This window comes from Gobius niger (assembly GCF_951799975.1).
Source record: "Gobius niger genome assembly, chromosome: 10".
Taxonomy (NCBI): domain Eukaryota; kingdom Metazoa; phylum Chordata; class Actinopteri; order Gobiiformes; family Gobiidae; genus Gobius; species Gobius niger.
Genome location: NC_136861.1, coordinates 10,058,294 through 10,074,049, shown reverse-complemented (window position 1 = coordinate 10,074,049; position 15,756 = coordinate 10,058,294). Strand labels below are relative to the sequence as shown.

The window sequence follows — 15,756 nt, the reverse complement described above, 5'->3', positions numbered from 1 at the left end:
TGTCATTTTTTTGGTCACATTTTTGTCACTGTTACGTTTTGTTGCTTTGCTGGGACGTTTTTTGGCGCTTTCTTGTCGTGTTTTGTGCTTTTTTTTGGTCATGTTTTGTGCTTTTTTTTGTCGTGTTTTGTGCTTTTTTTTTGTCGTGTTTCGTGCTTTTTTTTGTCGTGTTTCGTGCTTTTTTGTCGTGTTTCGTGCTTTTTTTTGTCATGTTTTGTGCTTTCTTTTGTCATTTTTTGTGCTTTTTTTGTCATGTTTTGTGCTTTTTTTTGTCGTGTTTCATGCTTTTTTTTTGTCATGTTTTGTGCTCTTTTTTTGGTCGTGTTTTGTGCTTTTTTTGTTGTGTTTTGTGCTTTTTTTGTCATGTTTCGTGCTTTTTTTTGTCGTGTTTTATGCTCTTTTTTTTGTCACTTGTCATTTTTTTTCACATTTTTGTCACTGTTTCTTACGTTTTTGACGCTTTTTGGTTCCCATTTTTGTTGTCGTGTCATCCTTGTTTTCGTTACTCTTTTGATGTTTTTTTTTTTTAAGCTTTTAGATTTGTGTAAAGCCAAACTGAATGTTCTCGTGTGGGAGTTAAGAGGTTAAACCTGAGTTGAAAGCCGAGTTGCTGGCTCATCATTCCCTCTCTCTGATTCATGGCTGATGTGATTATTGGGCACAATAGTGTTCAGTGAACCGTCCACATCCACAGATACACTGAAGGCTTTGTCCGAGCAGACGGGGCTGTTCGCCGTCTGTTTACCTCTAATAAAGTCACACACTGATTCACAAACCTTTCACCTCTGCAGATTATTGCCATGAAGCTGATGTCACGCAGAACAGAGGAGGAGCTTGTTCCTTACGGTCTCGGTATTTACCTGTGGGGGGATTAGCTCCGTTTTAATCCATCATTTTCCACTTTTAAATTGTTAGTTTATAGAACTAAGTGACTGCCATCCTGGGATTTATTAACTTTGAAAGAAAATGTGATTAGTTTGTTTGTTGAAAAAATGCTCTCATTTGAAGCCAACGTAAACATTGTAAAAAGAGCAGATGGATGTAATTCCTTTTATGGAGCGGGTTGTTTTCGAAGTTCCAAGTAACGCTGCAACATCAATAACAGTTGAGTCAACATCACAATATAATGGTTGCAATTAGAAAATTACAAAAACACTGCAGTGATTTAGGCAATGTAATCTTTATGTAACACCTTGTAGTTTGACCCAGGCTGTAATGACGAGACCAGTCGAGAAGGTTTTGTGGCTTTTGTATGAAGCTCTGGAATCACAAATTGTCAGGACATGTGATTCCAAGTGGTGACGTCACAGCTCTACTTCCGGATTCACATAGACCGGCAGGAAAACTACAGAAAAACTCTTCAATACCACAATGAATATTTCTGAAACTCAACTGAGAGTTGCTGAACATACTTATTTATCAGGCCCAAAAGTGCTAAAGTCCGAGGCGGCGCAGCAGCTTAATGTTAATTTATACACTGTACAAATGAATTTACCGGTTGGCGAGTCCTATAGGTGGAAAATGCTGCAGGACATTTTCCTGCGTCGTAAACAGTCCCTGCTGCCTAAAGTGCACTGACAGTCTTAAATGTATAGCCTGAGCGGTAACCATAGGAGGGTGGGACTTTGTTAGACATTGTGATTAGTGAGTTTGTTTGAACTTGTAGACGTTAGGCCTTTAAGGCTGCATCCATAGCGGAAGAAGCCACATTATATATTATTGCGCAGCCTAAAACCATAATGCATTTTAATCTAAAAATGCAGTTTTAGATTTATTAGATTAGACTTTCCCTATTTTCGTCCATTCCAGGCTTTTTTTTCATCCTGATTTAGTTTATTTTTTTTTGCACAATTAATCAAAAAACAATTGTTTTTTAATGGCTTTTAGACATGTTACAGTGTTGTTCTCTTTTGAAAAACAACAACCTGGAGTTGAATCATTTGCGCATCTTGGAGTGATCTTTGATATCTTCCCCAGTGGCTGTTCTTAGCATTGCGGCAGTAGCTCCCATAAAGCTCCTCCTGAGTCCTACGTATCCAGGAAATGCCTTCCTCACATCTCGTGCTGAGGAATACTGAGGAAATACTACAGTAACAGGTCACCTCTAACCTCTGTCACATGTTGTAGCCAAGGTTTGGAGTGTGGTTCAAGTCTTACTCTTGGAGAGGTCGGAGCTGAGCTGTTGAAGCTAAATGCTAACCGGTAGCATTCTTCACATAAATGTGCGCTCTCTGGGGCCGTGTTTTTGCTGTTATCTTCATAAAAATGCCACTTTCAATCAGTCTTTCTTTTACATCCTGAGTAGAGCTATTGTTACATGTTGTAGTACTGCATAATTCTACTTCGGTATTCAAAACGGCTGCCATAACAACAAAGGTCACATGACTGAAAGGCACGTATAAGGCATACAATGTGTTTGCCCTGAAATGAGCTGGTCTCCTGCTTTGGTCTTTACTTCCTCCTCCATGGTCTAAGATAGACAATCATTTACTACTTAAAGATGGTGCTTTTTTGTTTAGAGGGAGGATAACCCATGACACAGTCTCTTTGAACAGAATTATGGGAGAATTTCTAATAAATGTTTTGATGTCATTTCAGGGACAGAGAATGTGATCCAGGCCTGTGTGGAGAACGGAGTCCCCAGCCTGCTCTACACCAGCAGCATGGAGGTCATCGGCCCCAACAAACACGGAGACCCTTTCGTCAGGTAACCCTCCCCCCTGCATCCTGAACTGACATGGTGTGAATGTTGTGAATGGCAGGGAAGTGGGGAAACATCCCAAAGTGGCCATTTCTGGGCGTTGTTTCAATGCAGTTTGTGACAGTTGTGGATAAATGAGTCTCCAGAGTTTTTGTCGCGGTCGTTCTGTAGCTGTTTCTCAATTCAAGGAAAAGCCAAACCCCAAAACTCCTCAGAGACCGAGACCAGCTTAACACAGTGGAATTATGAGAATAACAACCCGTATGCATTATTCTTAGGTAATTTGATTAGATTTGGAAACTGCGGGAAGTTGCATCATGTTTTATTGTGAAGAAACTAACTTAGGGATTTATTACAGGTCCGGGATGCACTAAACTAAGGCTCGGCACGTTTGTCTGGTGTGAGTGCAGCTGACCCATGTCCAGGCTCTGGTTAGAGATGGAAAGCATGACGTAGTTGCTCTTCTACACAGAAATGCTACGTTCTGTGCTATTGGTCTTCTTGTGGTAAAAAAAACAAAAACAAAAAGGAGAAAACTTCGAGGAAATTGCATCAGTCAGATAAAGGATAAAGGAGTGCTAAGTTGCTGCAACTGTGCGTGACAACTTCCGCCAGCTTGGGCCAGCCTGAGCCGCTCGTTTTTGAGGTCATTGAAATGTCAACGACAATGATGAAGTTATATTTTTATCGTATATTTATACCACTAGAAATTTGCTGGCAAACATTTCCATTGCTTTGTTGCTCAAAAAATTATTGCCCTGAACAAACTACAAAAGGTTCTCCCCCCCTTTTTTTAAATTTTATTTACAGATTCTCCCACACATTTTCCTCAATTTCCTCCCCCATTTTTTTCTTTTTATCCCCCACAATTTTTCTCCCTTTTTTTTAACCCTATATTTCTTTAAACCCAGTTATTCACACTCCTTTTTATTAACATTTTTTTCCCCACACATTTTGTGACATTGGAAATAAACTTGATATTGTAAATTTGCATATCCTCCAAACAGAAATTTCCATATTATCCTGTCGACTAGGGCCGGGCGATATGGACCAAAAGTCATATCCCGATATATTTAGGATATCGATATACAATATATATCCCGATATTTTTTCGGCTAAGTGAGAACTGTGAAATGAAATGAAATGTAAAGTCAAAGCCAAACGAGTAGTTTTATTATCACCTTTTAGGTTTGTTTTGTCAGACACTAAGGTTAGAGATGTTAAAGATCTTTTACCTTTACATGTTTCAGCCGCCATCTGCAGGCCGTCATCAGAAGTATCACCGGCGTGCGGCGACGTGTCACTTATCAGCTGTTCTTTAACATCTCTAACCTTAGTGTCTGACAAAACAAACCTAAAAAGTGATACTAGAACACAAGTAGACACAATGAACGTCACGAAGTTTATGTGAGTAGTTTTATTGAAAACTCACTATAAAATGTAAACAAAATTTCAATATAAAGAGATAACTAAATAAAGTGCTCAGTTTAAGATAAACTTTTTTTTAAAACATCAGCTGGAGATTACCTGTTTCTTTTTGTTTTCTTAATAGCTTATCTGAATTTGAAATATCCCGATATACGCGATACGGTCTAATTCCATATCTCATTTAAAAACATATCAATGTATCTTAAATATCGATACATCGCCCAGCCCTACTGTCGACAATATATTGCCCACCTCTAGACACTTCAGGTTTGATTCCTGGACCAAACGAAGCCTGTCAAAGTGCTTCTGATAATTTATGTGAAGATTGATGAGGCATTGTGAGAGCTAGAATGAGTTGTGGCTTCGGTGAACATTGCAAACTCCACAATCTCCTCAGAAAGTTTCAGTTACCCAAAGGTTCGTTCAACCTCCTACATGCACCAGTCATAGCGCGTTACATAACTGATGTTTTGGATCGTGAGTCAGACTTGACACAGGTCCAAGAGTGGCATTTCCTCCCATCTGTTTAATGTTGTGAGCTGTAATTATAATGATATGTAGATCCAAATTCAGATCCAGCCTGTACAACCAGCTAGAATTAACATGTTTTGAGCCACTAGCAAAATCTCATGTACATTTGGATCTCCGGTTGAGTAAGTCTAAATAATTGAATATTACTGTCACTCAGTTGTAATAGATTTTGCGCAGTTTGCTTCATATTCAAATTGTGCAACATGTTTGTACACCAGGGTTGCAGGTCTTTCCCTGGGAACTGGGACGGCTTTTGCAAGGCGGTTTTTCACTGAAATACACTTAAAGACAAACAACGCTATTTCATGATATATCCTCAAACTTGTGGCCATTCGAGTTGCTCATACTGAGAAAGAGGAAGCCGGGGGCGGATGAACAAATGAAAGTACACTGGAAATGAAGCGCCCGTGCCCAGGGTTGCCAGGGTTCAACTGCCAAACCCATCCAGAAATATTTAAAAAAACCTCCCCAATTCCGCTGATCTGCCGCAGCTAGAATTTCTTACTTGTTTCAAAGCCCATGTCTCCTCCGGTGATGCAGAAGCGCCCCTTTCTCAAACTCTCACTGAAAAAGCAGCTTTCAGATCTTTGGATTTGAGATTTTGTCACTTGAAGCAGTGATTTTTACATAGAAAACGGCATGTGAACAAAAAAAAACTTGGCAACCAGCCGGAAATAACATAACATAGGGGTGGGTGTGTATACGTTGTCCCTTCTATAATATGATCCATACATTTGTAGAAATGAATTAATCTGAAATGGAACAAAAAGTGAACAAAAAACAAAATCTTTATGTAAAGGGCCTATCTCACCGGCCTGGAGGCTAGTTGGAGACTCGAGTTGCTGCTGGGGACGTCTCCGAAAACCCCTGGAGTTGAGGACAGTCTCCAGGTAGTCTTGGTGAAAATGAACATGTTCGATTTCAGTGGAAACTGTCTCCGCATGGTCTCAAGCAGCTGTGTTAATGTATTCGCAAAACGACTCCATATGAAGATGGCCTCGGTGTCCGACAGGTCTCTGAGACATTGCAGGGGCGTCAGCAAATGTTTTTGCAACATTGCCACAGCTGCTTGAAACCGCGGAGTCCTCTCGGAGACCACGCAGAGACTCGAGCCAGTTCATTTTCACCGAGGACTTCTTGGGGAAGTCCTGGCCCCTAATGAGATCCAATTGCTCAAGATTTTAGTGGCAGGAGAAACCAGAGGAAACCAACACGGGAGAACATGCCAACTCCACACAGAAAGACCCACACCCGTCCCCGGAATGGGGCTTCCGCAGAATAACATTTTTTTCCTGCCCCCATTTCACTGAAACACACAGGTCTTAAGGATGCCATGTCCTGGGAAACCTGGTACTCTGCTCGCTCCAGCCTCGACCCGTAAAGACAAACAGACTGTGTTGACTGAAATGTGCAGCAGATTTTCCCTCTGTCATTCTTTCCAAAGCCTCAGTGTATTGTGCAGAGGATTCCTGGGACATTCCTCTCATACATGTGGCCAAGGCGCACTCTCTCACTTTCACCGAGACCACTTCTCTATATCTCAGTTTTCTCTCAAGGCCATAACATTAACCTTTTTGTTGGGCTATTTCCACAAAATTCTTCATGTTCCAGTCCCAGTAGCAATAGCAGCAGATAAGCACAGACAAAGCTGAATGGATCAGTCTATGCTGTAGCCAAAAACAAAGTGCGTTGCTGATTTGTGGGGGTTTGTTTTTCAGGGGGAATGAAGACTCTCCATACCGCGTCCTCAACACCATGCCCTATCCCAGGAGCAAGTCTGAGGCCGAGCGGCTGGTGCTGAAGGCCAACGGGATCGAGGTGAGGACGAGTTCTCCACCGGGACAGAACAATTTGCCAAAAAGATCAGACTTTGCCGTTACTTTCCAAACCAAATCAGAGTATATTTCTAGTTATGATCCTTTTGCTGCTTTTATTGCCTTCATCATTGACAAAAGTTTCATTGAAAGTATTGAAATCTAGATGAATAGGGAGTAGACCACATGTATGGGGGACCAGGACTGCCAAAACAATAATACATAAACTAATATATAAATACATGAATTACTGTTCAATTAATTGTTATGCTTACTTGTAATAATGTAATGACAAACATGTAGTAATCTGTGTGTTTGTTTGCAGATTTATTATTTCAATAAGCATAATAAGTTAATTGAACCATAATTCATTTATTTATATTCGTTAAATCAATGGTTCTCGACCTTTTTTGTCTCGGGTACCCCTTGAGTCGTTCATTTGCAACACAGAGTAGCCCCTACCTTGAGAATCTTCTGATTTTTCAGTATTTAATAGTGTGTTGTGTACAAAGTGAAGCTAAATTACTCTCAAAATCAAATTTTTTTACTGAAAAACATAATTCAAACTAACTTTACTTTTGAATTAACATTGAAATTCTACTCAGTTTGACTTTCATTCCAAGAACCCCCTGCTAAGGCCCCATATCCCTGGCCGGGAAAATTTTGGAGTTAATTCAGTTATTTATTTATTGTTTTGGCAGTCCTGGCCCTCCATACTCGTGTCAAAAAAGCCATTTCCATAAAAAATTTGAAAGTATATATTTTCTGAACACATCTTTGGACCCCCAGTGCAGTGCCTCGCGATCCCCGGGAGGTCCCGACTCCCGCTTTGTGACCCTCTGTAGGTCTGGAACTGGTTGAGGATTTACAAAAGAGGATGTGTATTGCTTTTCTTTCTACCGATTCTGCACTAAAAAAAGTATATTGGTACTTTATTAGCTCTCCTCTAATACTTATTTCGCGACTTCATTTCATGTTTTCATGGTACTCGCCAAAATTGTTCCTCTCAGACTTGTAAACGTCCTTTTAAATTCACAGTGATCAAAGTGGTGCCATGTGATTTTATTTAGAGCGAAGACGTCTCACACACACGGCCTTTAAACTGAAGTCACGTATAAACCGCGGGGGGTGAATGAGAAACACGTTGTTACAGTTACAGTACAGTAATCCTTCACATGATGCACCGACCTTAGAAGATCCATTTCAATAAAAACGGCTTAACTGCGTAATAAAATACATCGAGGGGCGTCTGGGTTGGTTTAACATTAGGTCATGTTTGTGTTGAGGAAAGAATCTAGAACTGAGGTGATGTCAGACTCTCTGTGGGCAATCTCTGTAATGGTGCGCAGCCATGCTTTTAGCTTCATTTTGGGGAACACTTTGGTTTACGCTTTATGTTGCTTTGTCACCAGAGCAACGCAAGTCAAAGCAAAAAGTAATGTATCAGTGACGTCAAACCTGTTCCTAATGATTGGCAAGATAGAACGGCTTTGTCGGTATCAAACTAAAGCCTTTGGACAAGCACCAATGATTACAAAAGGATAAAAAAACAATAATGGAGGTCGACCGATATGGGTTTTTCTTAGGCCGATGCCAATATACACCACCAACATTTTTGGCCGATTTACAGTGGGCCCCTTTAACTGTTCAACCTTTTTGCCATCATGCCATACTATGGACCATAAACATAAATATATTTGATTGAAAGTTTAGGTGACACACACTGAGTGACACACAATCGTGAAGTGAAATTTATACATGATTTAGATTTTTTTTTTTTTATGAATAAAAGTGTGATGTGCAAAAGTATAGGCCCCCTTTCCTTTTAGTGCAACCAATTGCCTTCAGAAGTTGATTTCTGAATGATCACATGTTGATGTGTAATCTAATGAAGAGACATCTGGGGAGCAGACAGCATCGTGAAGTAAAGCTGGGTTAGGTTATAAAAAGATTTCCAAAGCTTTATCATGGCCATACCGCCTTTGCTCTGCCCAATCCCGTCAGACCTTGGAAGCTAAGCAGGGAACGGCCTGGTCGGTACTTGGATGGGAGACCGTTTGGGAACACCAGGAAGCCTAGCGAATGTAATGAGTGAGTGAGTGGTGGTGGTCGGAGGGGCCGATGGCGCAGACTGGTTGCCTCGCTTCCATCAGTCTACCCCAGGGCAGCTGTGGCTACAATAGTAGCTTACCACCACCGGGTATGGAGTGAATGAATAATGCAATGTAAAGCGTTTTTGAGTGTCCAGAAAAGCGCTATATAAAACCGATGCATTATTATTATTATTACATCGCTCAAAGTACAGTTAAATACACCATCCAGGAATGGAAAGAGTGTGGCATAACCTACCAAGACCCGGTCGTCCTCCTAAACTTACTGACCAAACAAGGACAGCACTGACCACAGCTGTTATCAAGAAGCCCATGATGACCCTGGATGAACTGCAGAGAGCTACAGCTCAGGTGGGGGAAACTGGCCACAGAACAACTATTAGTCGTACACTGCACAAATCTGGCCTTTTATGAGAGCGCGGCATTTTTAAAAGAAAACCGTAAGAAGCCACATGGAGGCTTCTGGCAAACAGCAAACAGGACTTGTTGCTGTGAAGCGAGAGCGCTAACCACTGCGCTAACATGCCGCCAAAAAAGTGTCAAAGGGACAGCAGGGGACATTCAGGTCATTTATGTTCAGTCAGTGCTTCAGAGCAAGCTCGATTCAAAGACAAAAAGCAGCAGACCTCACTTTCGTTTCCGGAGATATCGGGATTTTATGGGCCAATAACCAGTATTGTAAAATGTATCGGTCGACCTCTAGTTTCTTATCATTCTTATTCAACTATTATTTGTGGGGAAAATACAGTATTTTACATCATTTGTAAAAGTATTTTTACACCAGTTAAGAAACACCATATTAAATAATATAAATGTGAAGTTGAAAATAAAGATTAAGACTATGCATTATTGTTATTGTGTGAACCACAGCATGGCAAATCCAAGACAAATTTCCCTATGGGACAATAAAGTTACTCTTATCTGATCTTCACTAAAACTAAATTACAATGTAAACTTATCTCTATGTTGACAAGCTGGTGATGTAATGCTCCCTGCAAAAAATTAGGAGTCAGGTCTGTGAAGAAGATGCTCCTTTTGTTGCTGCATGTTTTTGAAAATGAATGCTTGTATTTTATTTTATTTATTTCTTTTTAATGAAATGTCATGCAGAACGGCTTTAGGGCTGGGACAGTATGTCGTTTTGTGATGATTGATTTGTGATGATTGATTTGTGATGATTGATGGTGGGCCAAGACACACATTCCACAGTTTGGATCCAGCCCAGTAAAATTGATCGAAAACACCCACAATTCTAATCTACTCAGGGACAAAAAAAACCCTGTGGCTTTGTAATCTTTTGGCAGGAGATCTTGGCCCATCCCTTGTGTTGATATCCTGATACCTGAGACCTGATGCAAACTCTATTACTCATATCAATGAAGCGTTGGATGTCATTTGTGTGTTTTTGCAGGTCAAGGGGGGTAAGACGCTTGTCACCTGCTCTCTGAGGCCCACGGGCATCTACGGCGAGGGCCATGAGCTGATCAGGGAGTTCTGGGAGCAGTGTGTCCAGAGAGGAGGCGTCCTGGTGGGGGGCATCCCGGACGAGACGGAGCACGGGCGGGTCTATGCAGGTGAGAGGCAGCGGAGATCGACTGTAGACTTAAAATGACTCGGATTGGGAATATTTGTCTCGATTCGATTTCAGATGATGTCATTAGAAAGACGTTGCACTGTCCGAAGCTATCGCTCACTTTAGTCACAAGATTTCTGTTTGGTTGACTTCATCATAGAACTTTCCAGCAGCAGATCCCAAAAGGGTTTTTGTTGGGGGACTTATTATGCAAAGCAGAGAGGGACGAGTTGGGACAAACCACTGGGAACTTGTAGTTGGCCAACGTAAACTCAAACTACACCGCGTTCCAAATTATTATGCAAATGATATTTTTCTCTGATTATCTAAACTGTCTAGATTCAAATGAGAGTCAGCAAAATTTCAAGTCTTTAACTGTTAGAGGATCATTTAAATGTGGTTGAAAAAACCTCCCAGTGACAACAGTATTTTTTTCAAAAATAAATATAGTAAAAAACTCAAAATATACTGTTCCAAATTATTATGCAACTCATCGTTTCAATACATTTTAAAGCTTGTATTTAAATGAAAATGGTCATTTGTTTAATTTGTAGCATTAGGAGGTCATATTTACTGAAATCAGAAGCTATTTCAATCAAAAACATCTTAACAAGTGAAGTTTTATTTTAACATAGGAGCCCTTCTTTGATAGGACCTTCAAAATTCTTAAATCCATTAAACTTGTGAGTTTTTGGACAGTTTCTGCTTCGATTTCTTTGCAGGATGTCAGAATAGCCTCCCAGAGCTGCTGTTTGGATGAAAACTGCCTCCCACCCTCATAGATGTTTTGCTTGTTGAGGCTCCAAAGGTTCTCAATAGGGCTGAGGTCAGGGGAGGAGGGGGTCCACATCATGAGTTTCTCTCCTTTAATGCCCATAGCAGCCAGTGATGCAGAGGTTTTCTTTACAGCAGGACATGGTGCGTTGTCATGATGAAGATGATTTTGTTCGGGAAAGCACAGTTCTTTTTGTACCATAGAAGAAAGTGGTCAGTCAGAAACTAAACAACTGCACTGCAGACCTTCCCTCTCAAGCCAAATATCAAGCATTAGGCGCTTGGGAACAATTCACTCATACGGCTATTTTGTTTATAAGTGTTTCACCATAGTTACCTCAGAGCTAACGCCTCAAAATGTATTTTTAGTGTCCTTTCTTTGTATTGTGTCTTGTTTATCCTGGTTTATTTTGATAGTTTGTTTCAATGCATGGGAAGCAGTTTCAGGTGGAGTCTCTATAAATAAACATTGATTGATTTATTGTCAAAAGCCTTTGAAGTTCAGACTAAAGTCTACGTTCATGTCATGGTTACTCACATCGTAGGCAATCCCTGTGACTCATGGCATCATAACGCTAGCTCTGTGGTGTCTCCCCGTCTCCCTGTCTCCAGGCAACAGTGTTTTATTTACAAACGTGTTATTTATCCACATTAAATCACTCGGGGAGTCCACCCCAGAGCTTTCAGTGCTGTAACTAAGGCCCTGCTTTTCCCTCTGTCTCCAAAACGGAAAGTTCGTCGAATTTAGCATTTTGTTCCTGGCAAACTAATCAGGGACATTTTGGTATACGCCTAAAATGCTTTCACTCTGATCAGATCTTAACCCCTTGATGCCTGAATTGATTTCCAATTATATAAAAAAAATATATTATCCGTGTTTTTGCTTTCAAGCTTGATGCTTAAGTGGAGTCTTGCAGGAAGCGGGAAGTCTTGAATTAGCGAAGTTACTTAAACCCGGCCCATCTAAGCTGCACACTTTTAATCAAAATAAATGTATTTATGTGTTGTTAACAGACAGAGAATGCATGGGCGGGGTTCTTTTTGTGTCATCTTTTAGCCACGCAGATGTTTTCAGTTGCAGAAGATAATTACAGTGGGGGAAAAAAGTATTTGGCCAAAAACCAATAGAAAGTCTATGGGAAACTGTATCTGTACTTGGATTACATGATGTACAGAAGCTTCATCAGCAACTAAAATGATAAAACGATCATTATTTGGCAGCAGGCTGAATGCATACTGATCCCGTGTTAGGGGCGTCATAGTACCACCCGTCTTTATTAAAAGAAGTAACTCTATGGTTTATTGAGGATCAGTATCGATGACTTAGTTTACTCTGAACTAACAAACATTATTTGATAGCAACTGGCAACTCGTGTCTCGTAGTGATGACAATTTGAGCTCTGAGATAATGTTGCCCTATCCCACGGGTTTTACATAACCAACAACAACAACCACTTTTATTGCAACTGATGAACAACATGGCGAAAATGAATCTTGTTGTTTAGTTGTGGTTTGAGACTTGACTGTAATTGGCTAAAACGAGGTTGGCTTAATCCAATCAGCAGCAAACATCCCCCAAATGTCCATCTTCTTCCTTTTCCATTTTGATATTTCTGTGCTAAAGAACTGCAGGCTTTTTGCACGTCTGCAGTGACTCAGACGAGGAATACTGCGGTAAAAGGTTATTGGGAGGGCGAGATGTTTAGCAGAGACCGAGAAACCGTCGTCAGGACTCGTGTTTCAGCCGGAGCAGGGAAACTCCTGTCGGACGCCAACTCCCTATTACTATTAACACGTGGAAAAAGAACCAAGTTGCTCTCTCTCTCTCTCTCTCTCTCTCTCCTGCAGCTCTGACCCATGTGTCTTATTTTATCAATAATAAATGGATGAATTACATGTATAAAAGTGGTTCCTTCCCACTACTGCCTGCAGAGGGCGCTCCAGGTCACATTAAAATCTTGACTAACAGCGTCAGTCATTACATTTAACTTACATAGACATTAATTCACATTTTAAACATAAAATATCGGCACTGATGGACCTAATGTGGCTGTCACAACTTGACGATTTAGCCAGCGTATACCGACGTCCTAGAATTTCCTAAAATGCTGGCACACGCTGACCTTTCTATGTATTTTTTTTTTTTCAGTTTTGGTTGTATACGTAGAGTATCCCTAACGAGTCCACCACTTATGCCCAGCGACGGCCTTACGCATTATGCACAGCAGCGTAATGCCATGAGCGGGGCCAAGGGCCATGGGGAAGGTAGACATTAGTGATGCGTGGGTTGCGGGTTCCATCGCGGTCCCTGCGGGCTGCATGGGGTTCGGGTCGTGAAGTTCTCCTTTGGTTTTTGGGACGGGTCAGAAAAAAGCCAGTCGCGGCCACACTTTGCCACCGTACGCGCATTCATAGAATTCAGTCACAACTTATTCCGTCATCTTTAGAGCAGGTTTTTGATGTAGATATGCAGCGGATTTTCTTAAAACAAGCAGCGTTTTGCAGCTTGTGATCCAGAGAACGCTTTCATGGAGGTCCATGTCTCCTGTTTTCCACCGTCTGTGCGTCTGTGAGTGTGTTGGCGTTACCTCTGCTGCGCGCAGGAGGGGGAGAGAGAGAGACGCTGTTCATTTCAAGCTCATGTTTGGACGGAAAGCCGTGGTCAGTTCGGACGAATCATATTCGTATCGCATCATTTTTAATGGTCGCGAGGGCGGGGAAGGTTATTGTAGACACAATGTTGCGGGGCGGGTAGAACCTGCTCCAAATGCGGCTCCACAGGCTGACCCGCGCATCACTATTGCATCACGACTTATGAGTAACTTACAATAAGCGTGTGTCAACGTGTGTCAATGATTACATAACTTAGAGCTGGGCGATTTTCCTGAAAAAAAATCTGCTTCCTTTTTAATAAAAAACTTGATTTTCGATTCGATTTTTCCCCCCCTATTTAAAACAAAATAACTATAAATATAACTGTAAATATGTTTTGAACATAGATGTAGATGTTTGGTGTATTTAATTAATGTGAATCACAGTCAACAAAATTGCAAAGGCAAACTCTTTCTCTAACTGAAAAGTCGCTGTGCAACAAAGATTGTGATTATTTATACTGTATTTGGATTGAGCTATAAAACAACAAAAAATGCATAGGTGGGCTCTGTTCTTCTTATCATATTTGTACAGCAGGACCTTTTTCCTGAGGGGGCAGAGAGCAACAAACAAAACAATAAAAAAAATCTAAAAAAAAATAATCTAAAAAATAATAATAATAATCAAATCAAAACAAATAATAATAATTAATAAATAAATAAAATATAGATTTTTTTGAAAATCTGAATCGATTTGACCTACCAACTTGATTTTTATATCAAATAGATTTTGTTCCCAGCCCTAACATAGCTTACCTGTAACTTATGGCCCACGTATGTCGACGTATGAGCACACACCGGCATACGTCAATCTAAATTTCTTGACGTATGCCAGCGTGCTTCAGCGTGCGCATAACTTATACAAAACTTACCAATAACTTAACCAACTTACGCCAGCGTCTGATAAATTTGATAAATAAATCGCTAAATTGTCAAGCTGTGACTGCCCCACAAATGAACGTTATCCTCGGTAATGAATGAGACATGTATTTGTTGTTTCTGTGCACAGGGAACGTGGCCTGGATGCACGTGTTAGCCGCCCGCGCCCTCCGGGACAAACCCCAGCGCCTCGGGGGAGAGGCCTACTTCTGCTACGACGACTCTCCGTACAAGAGCTACGAGAACTTCAACATGCAGTTCTTCACGTCGCACAACTTCAGGCGAGTCCGGATACCCGTGCTCCTCCTCTGGCTCATGGCTTTCATAAACGACTTGCTGCGCTGGCTCCTCCGTCCGTTCTGCAACTACACGCCGCTGCTGAACCGCTACACTCTGGCCGTGGCCTGCACGTCGTTCACGGTCGGCACGGACAAGGCCCACAGGCACTTTGAGTACGAGCCTCTGTACAGCTGGGAGCAGTGCAGGAGCCGGACGCAGCGCTTTGTGGACTCGTTTGCGCAGAATCACTGCAAAGGGGCTTGACGGCGTTTGGAAAATCATTGCACATTTGTTCGTTAATGTCAACAAACAGAATTGAGTTCTCCGTAGTTAAGAGGTGATTGAAAAAGATCATGCGAGTATTAGCATGTGTCATAGCAAGTGTTATAGCCGTTAATTCCATATGATGCGCTGCAAAAAGGGAACAACTACTTTTTTATTTTATTAAGATAAATATATATGTCATAGGTTAAAGTTTGGCAGCATACGTTTCACTCATGCACGTTGTCATGACAATTGAGTCATTAATGCACAAGAAATGTCTATTTTTCTATCTGCAGCTCCTCAGAGACATTAATATGATCAATATAACAGTGATGCAAACAGTATTAACCTGCAGCAGCTTGTTTTTACGGCAAGTCTTACATCACCAGTGCCCCCGAGGACAGCTGCTGTTCCCTCTGCCGCCATGAAGGAAAAGCTGGATAATCCGAACGATCCAACACCTGTCACTTTGTATTTGTATTTATTTTGATCTCCATTCGCTGTAATAAGTACAGCTACTCTTCCTGGAGTCAACCCAGCATGCAGTTTTCATAGCACCACAAGAAGTGATACAATTAAAACACATTTACCCTCCTCACCCGCTCCCCACACACACCCGCACACACACTCAAATATACAGGACGTAGTGTATGCTAATATTGAATATAAGTATATGAGAGACACATTGTGGTTATTATAATAATACTACAAGTAGACAGCGTTCATTTGATTAGACCACCAGTCCTGGACA

The 15,756-nt window shown here is 41.2% G+C and overlaps 2 protein-coding genes across 2 annotated transcripts in view; one reads left to right on the top strand and one right to left on the bottom strand.

The window, feature by feature from the left end:
• hsd3b7 (hydroxy-delta-5-steroid dehydrogenase, 3 beta- and steroid delta-isomerase) overlaps window positions 1-15,036 on the top strand; it is a 32,968-nt gene extending 17,932 nt beyond the window's left edge. The window contains exons 3-6 of the mRNA XM_079564552.1: window positions 2,599-2,707; window positions 6,379-6,478; window positions 9,997-10,159; window positions 14,593-15,036. Of these exons, the coding sequence (XP_079420678.1) occupies window positions 2,599-2,707; window positions 6,379-6,478; window positions 9,997-10,159; window positions 14,593-15,005 (785 nt within the window). The 3' untranslated portion in view covers window positions 15,006-15,036. The remainder of the gene's footprint in view (window positions 1-2,598; window positions 2,708-6,378; window positions 6,479-9,996; window positions 10,160-14,592) is intronic.
• Window positions 1-15,756, bottom strand: part of LOC306968995 (C-reactive protein-like) — a 289,059-nt gene that overhangs the window by 126,110 nt on the left and 147,193 nt on the right. The window lies entirely within an intron of this gene.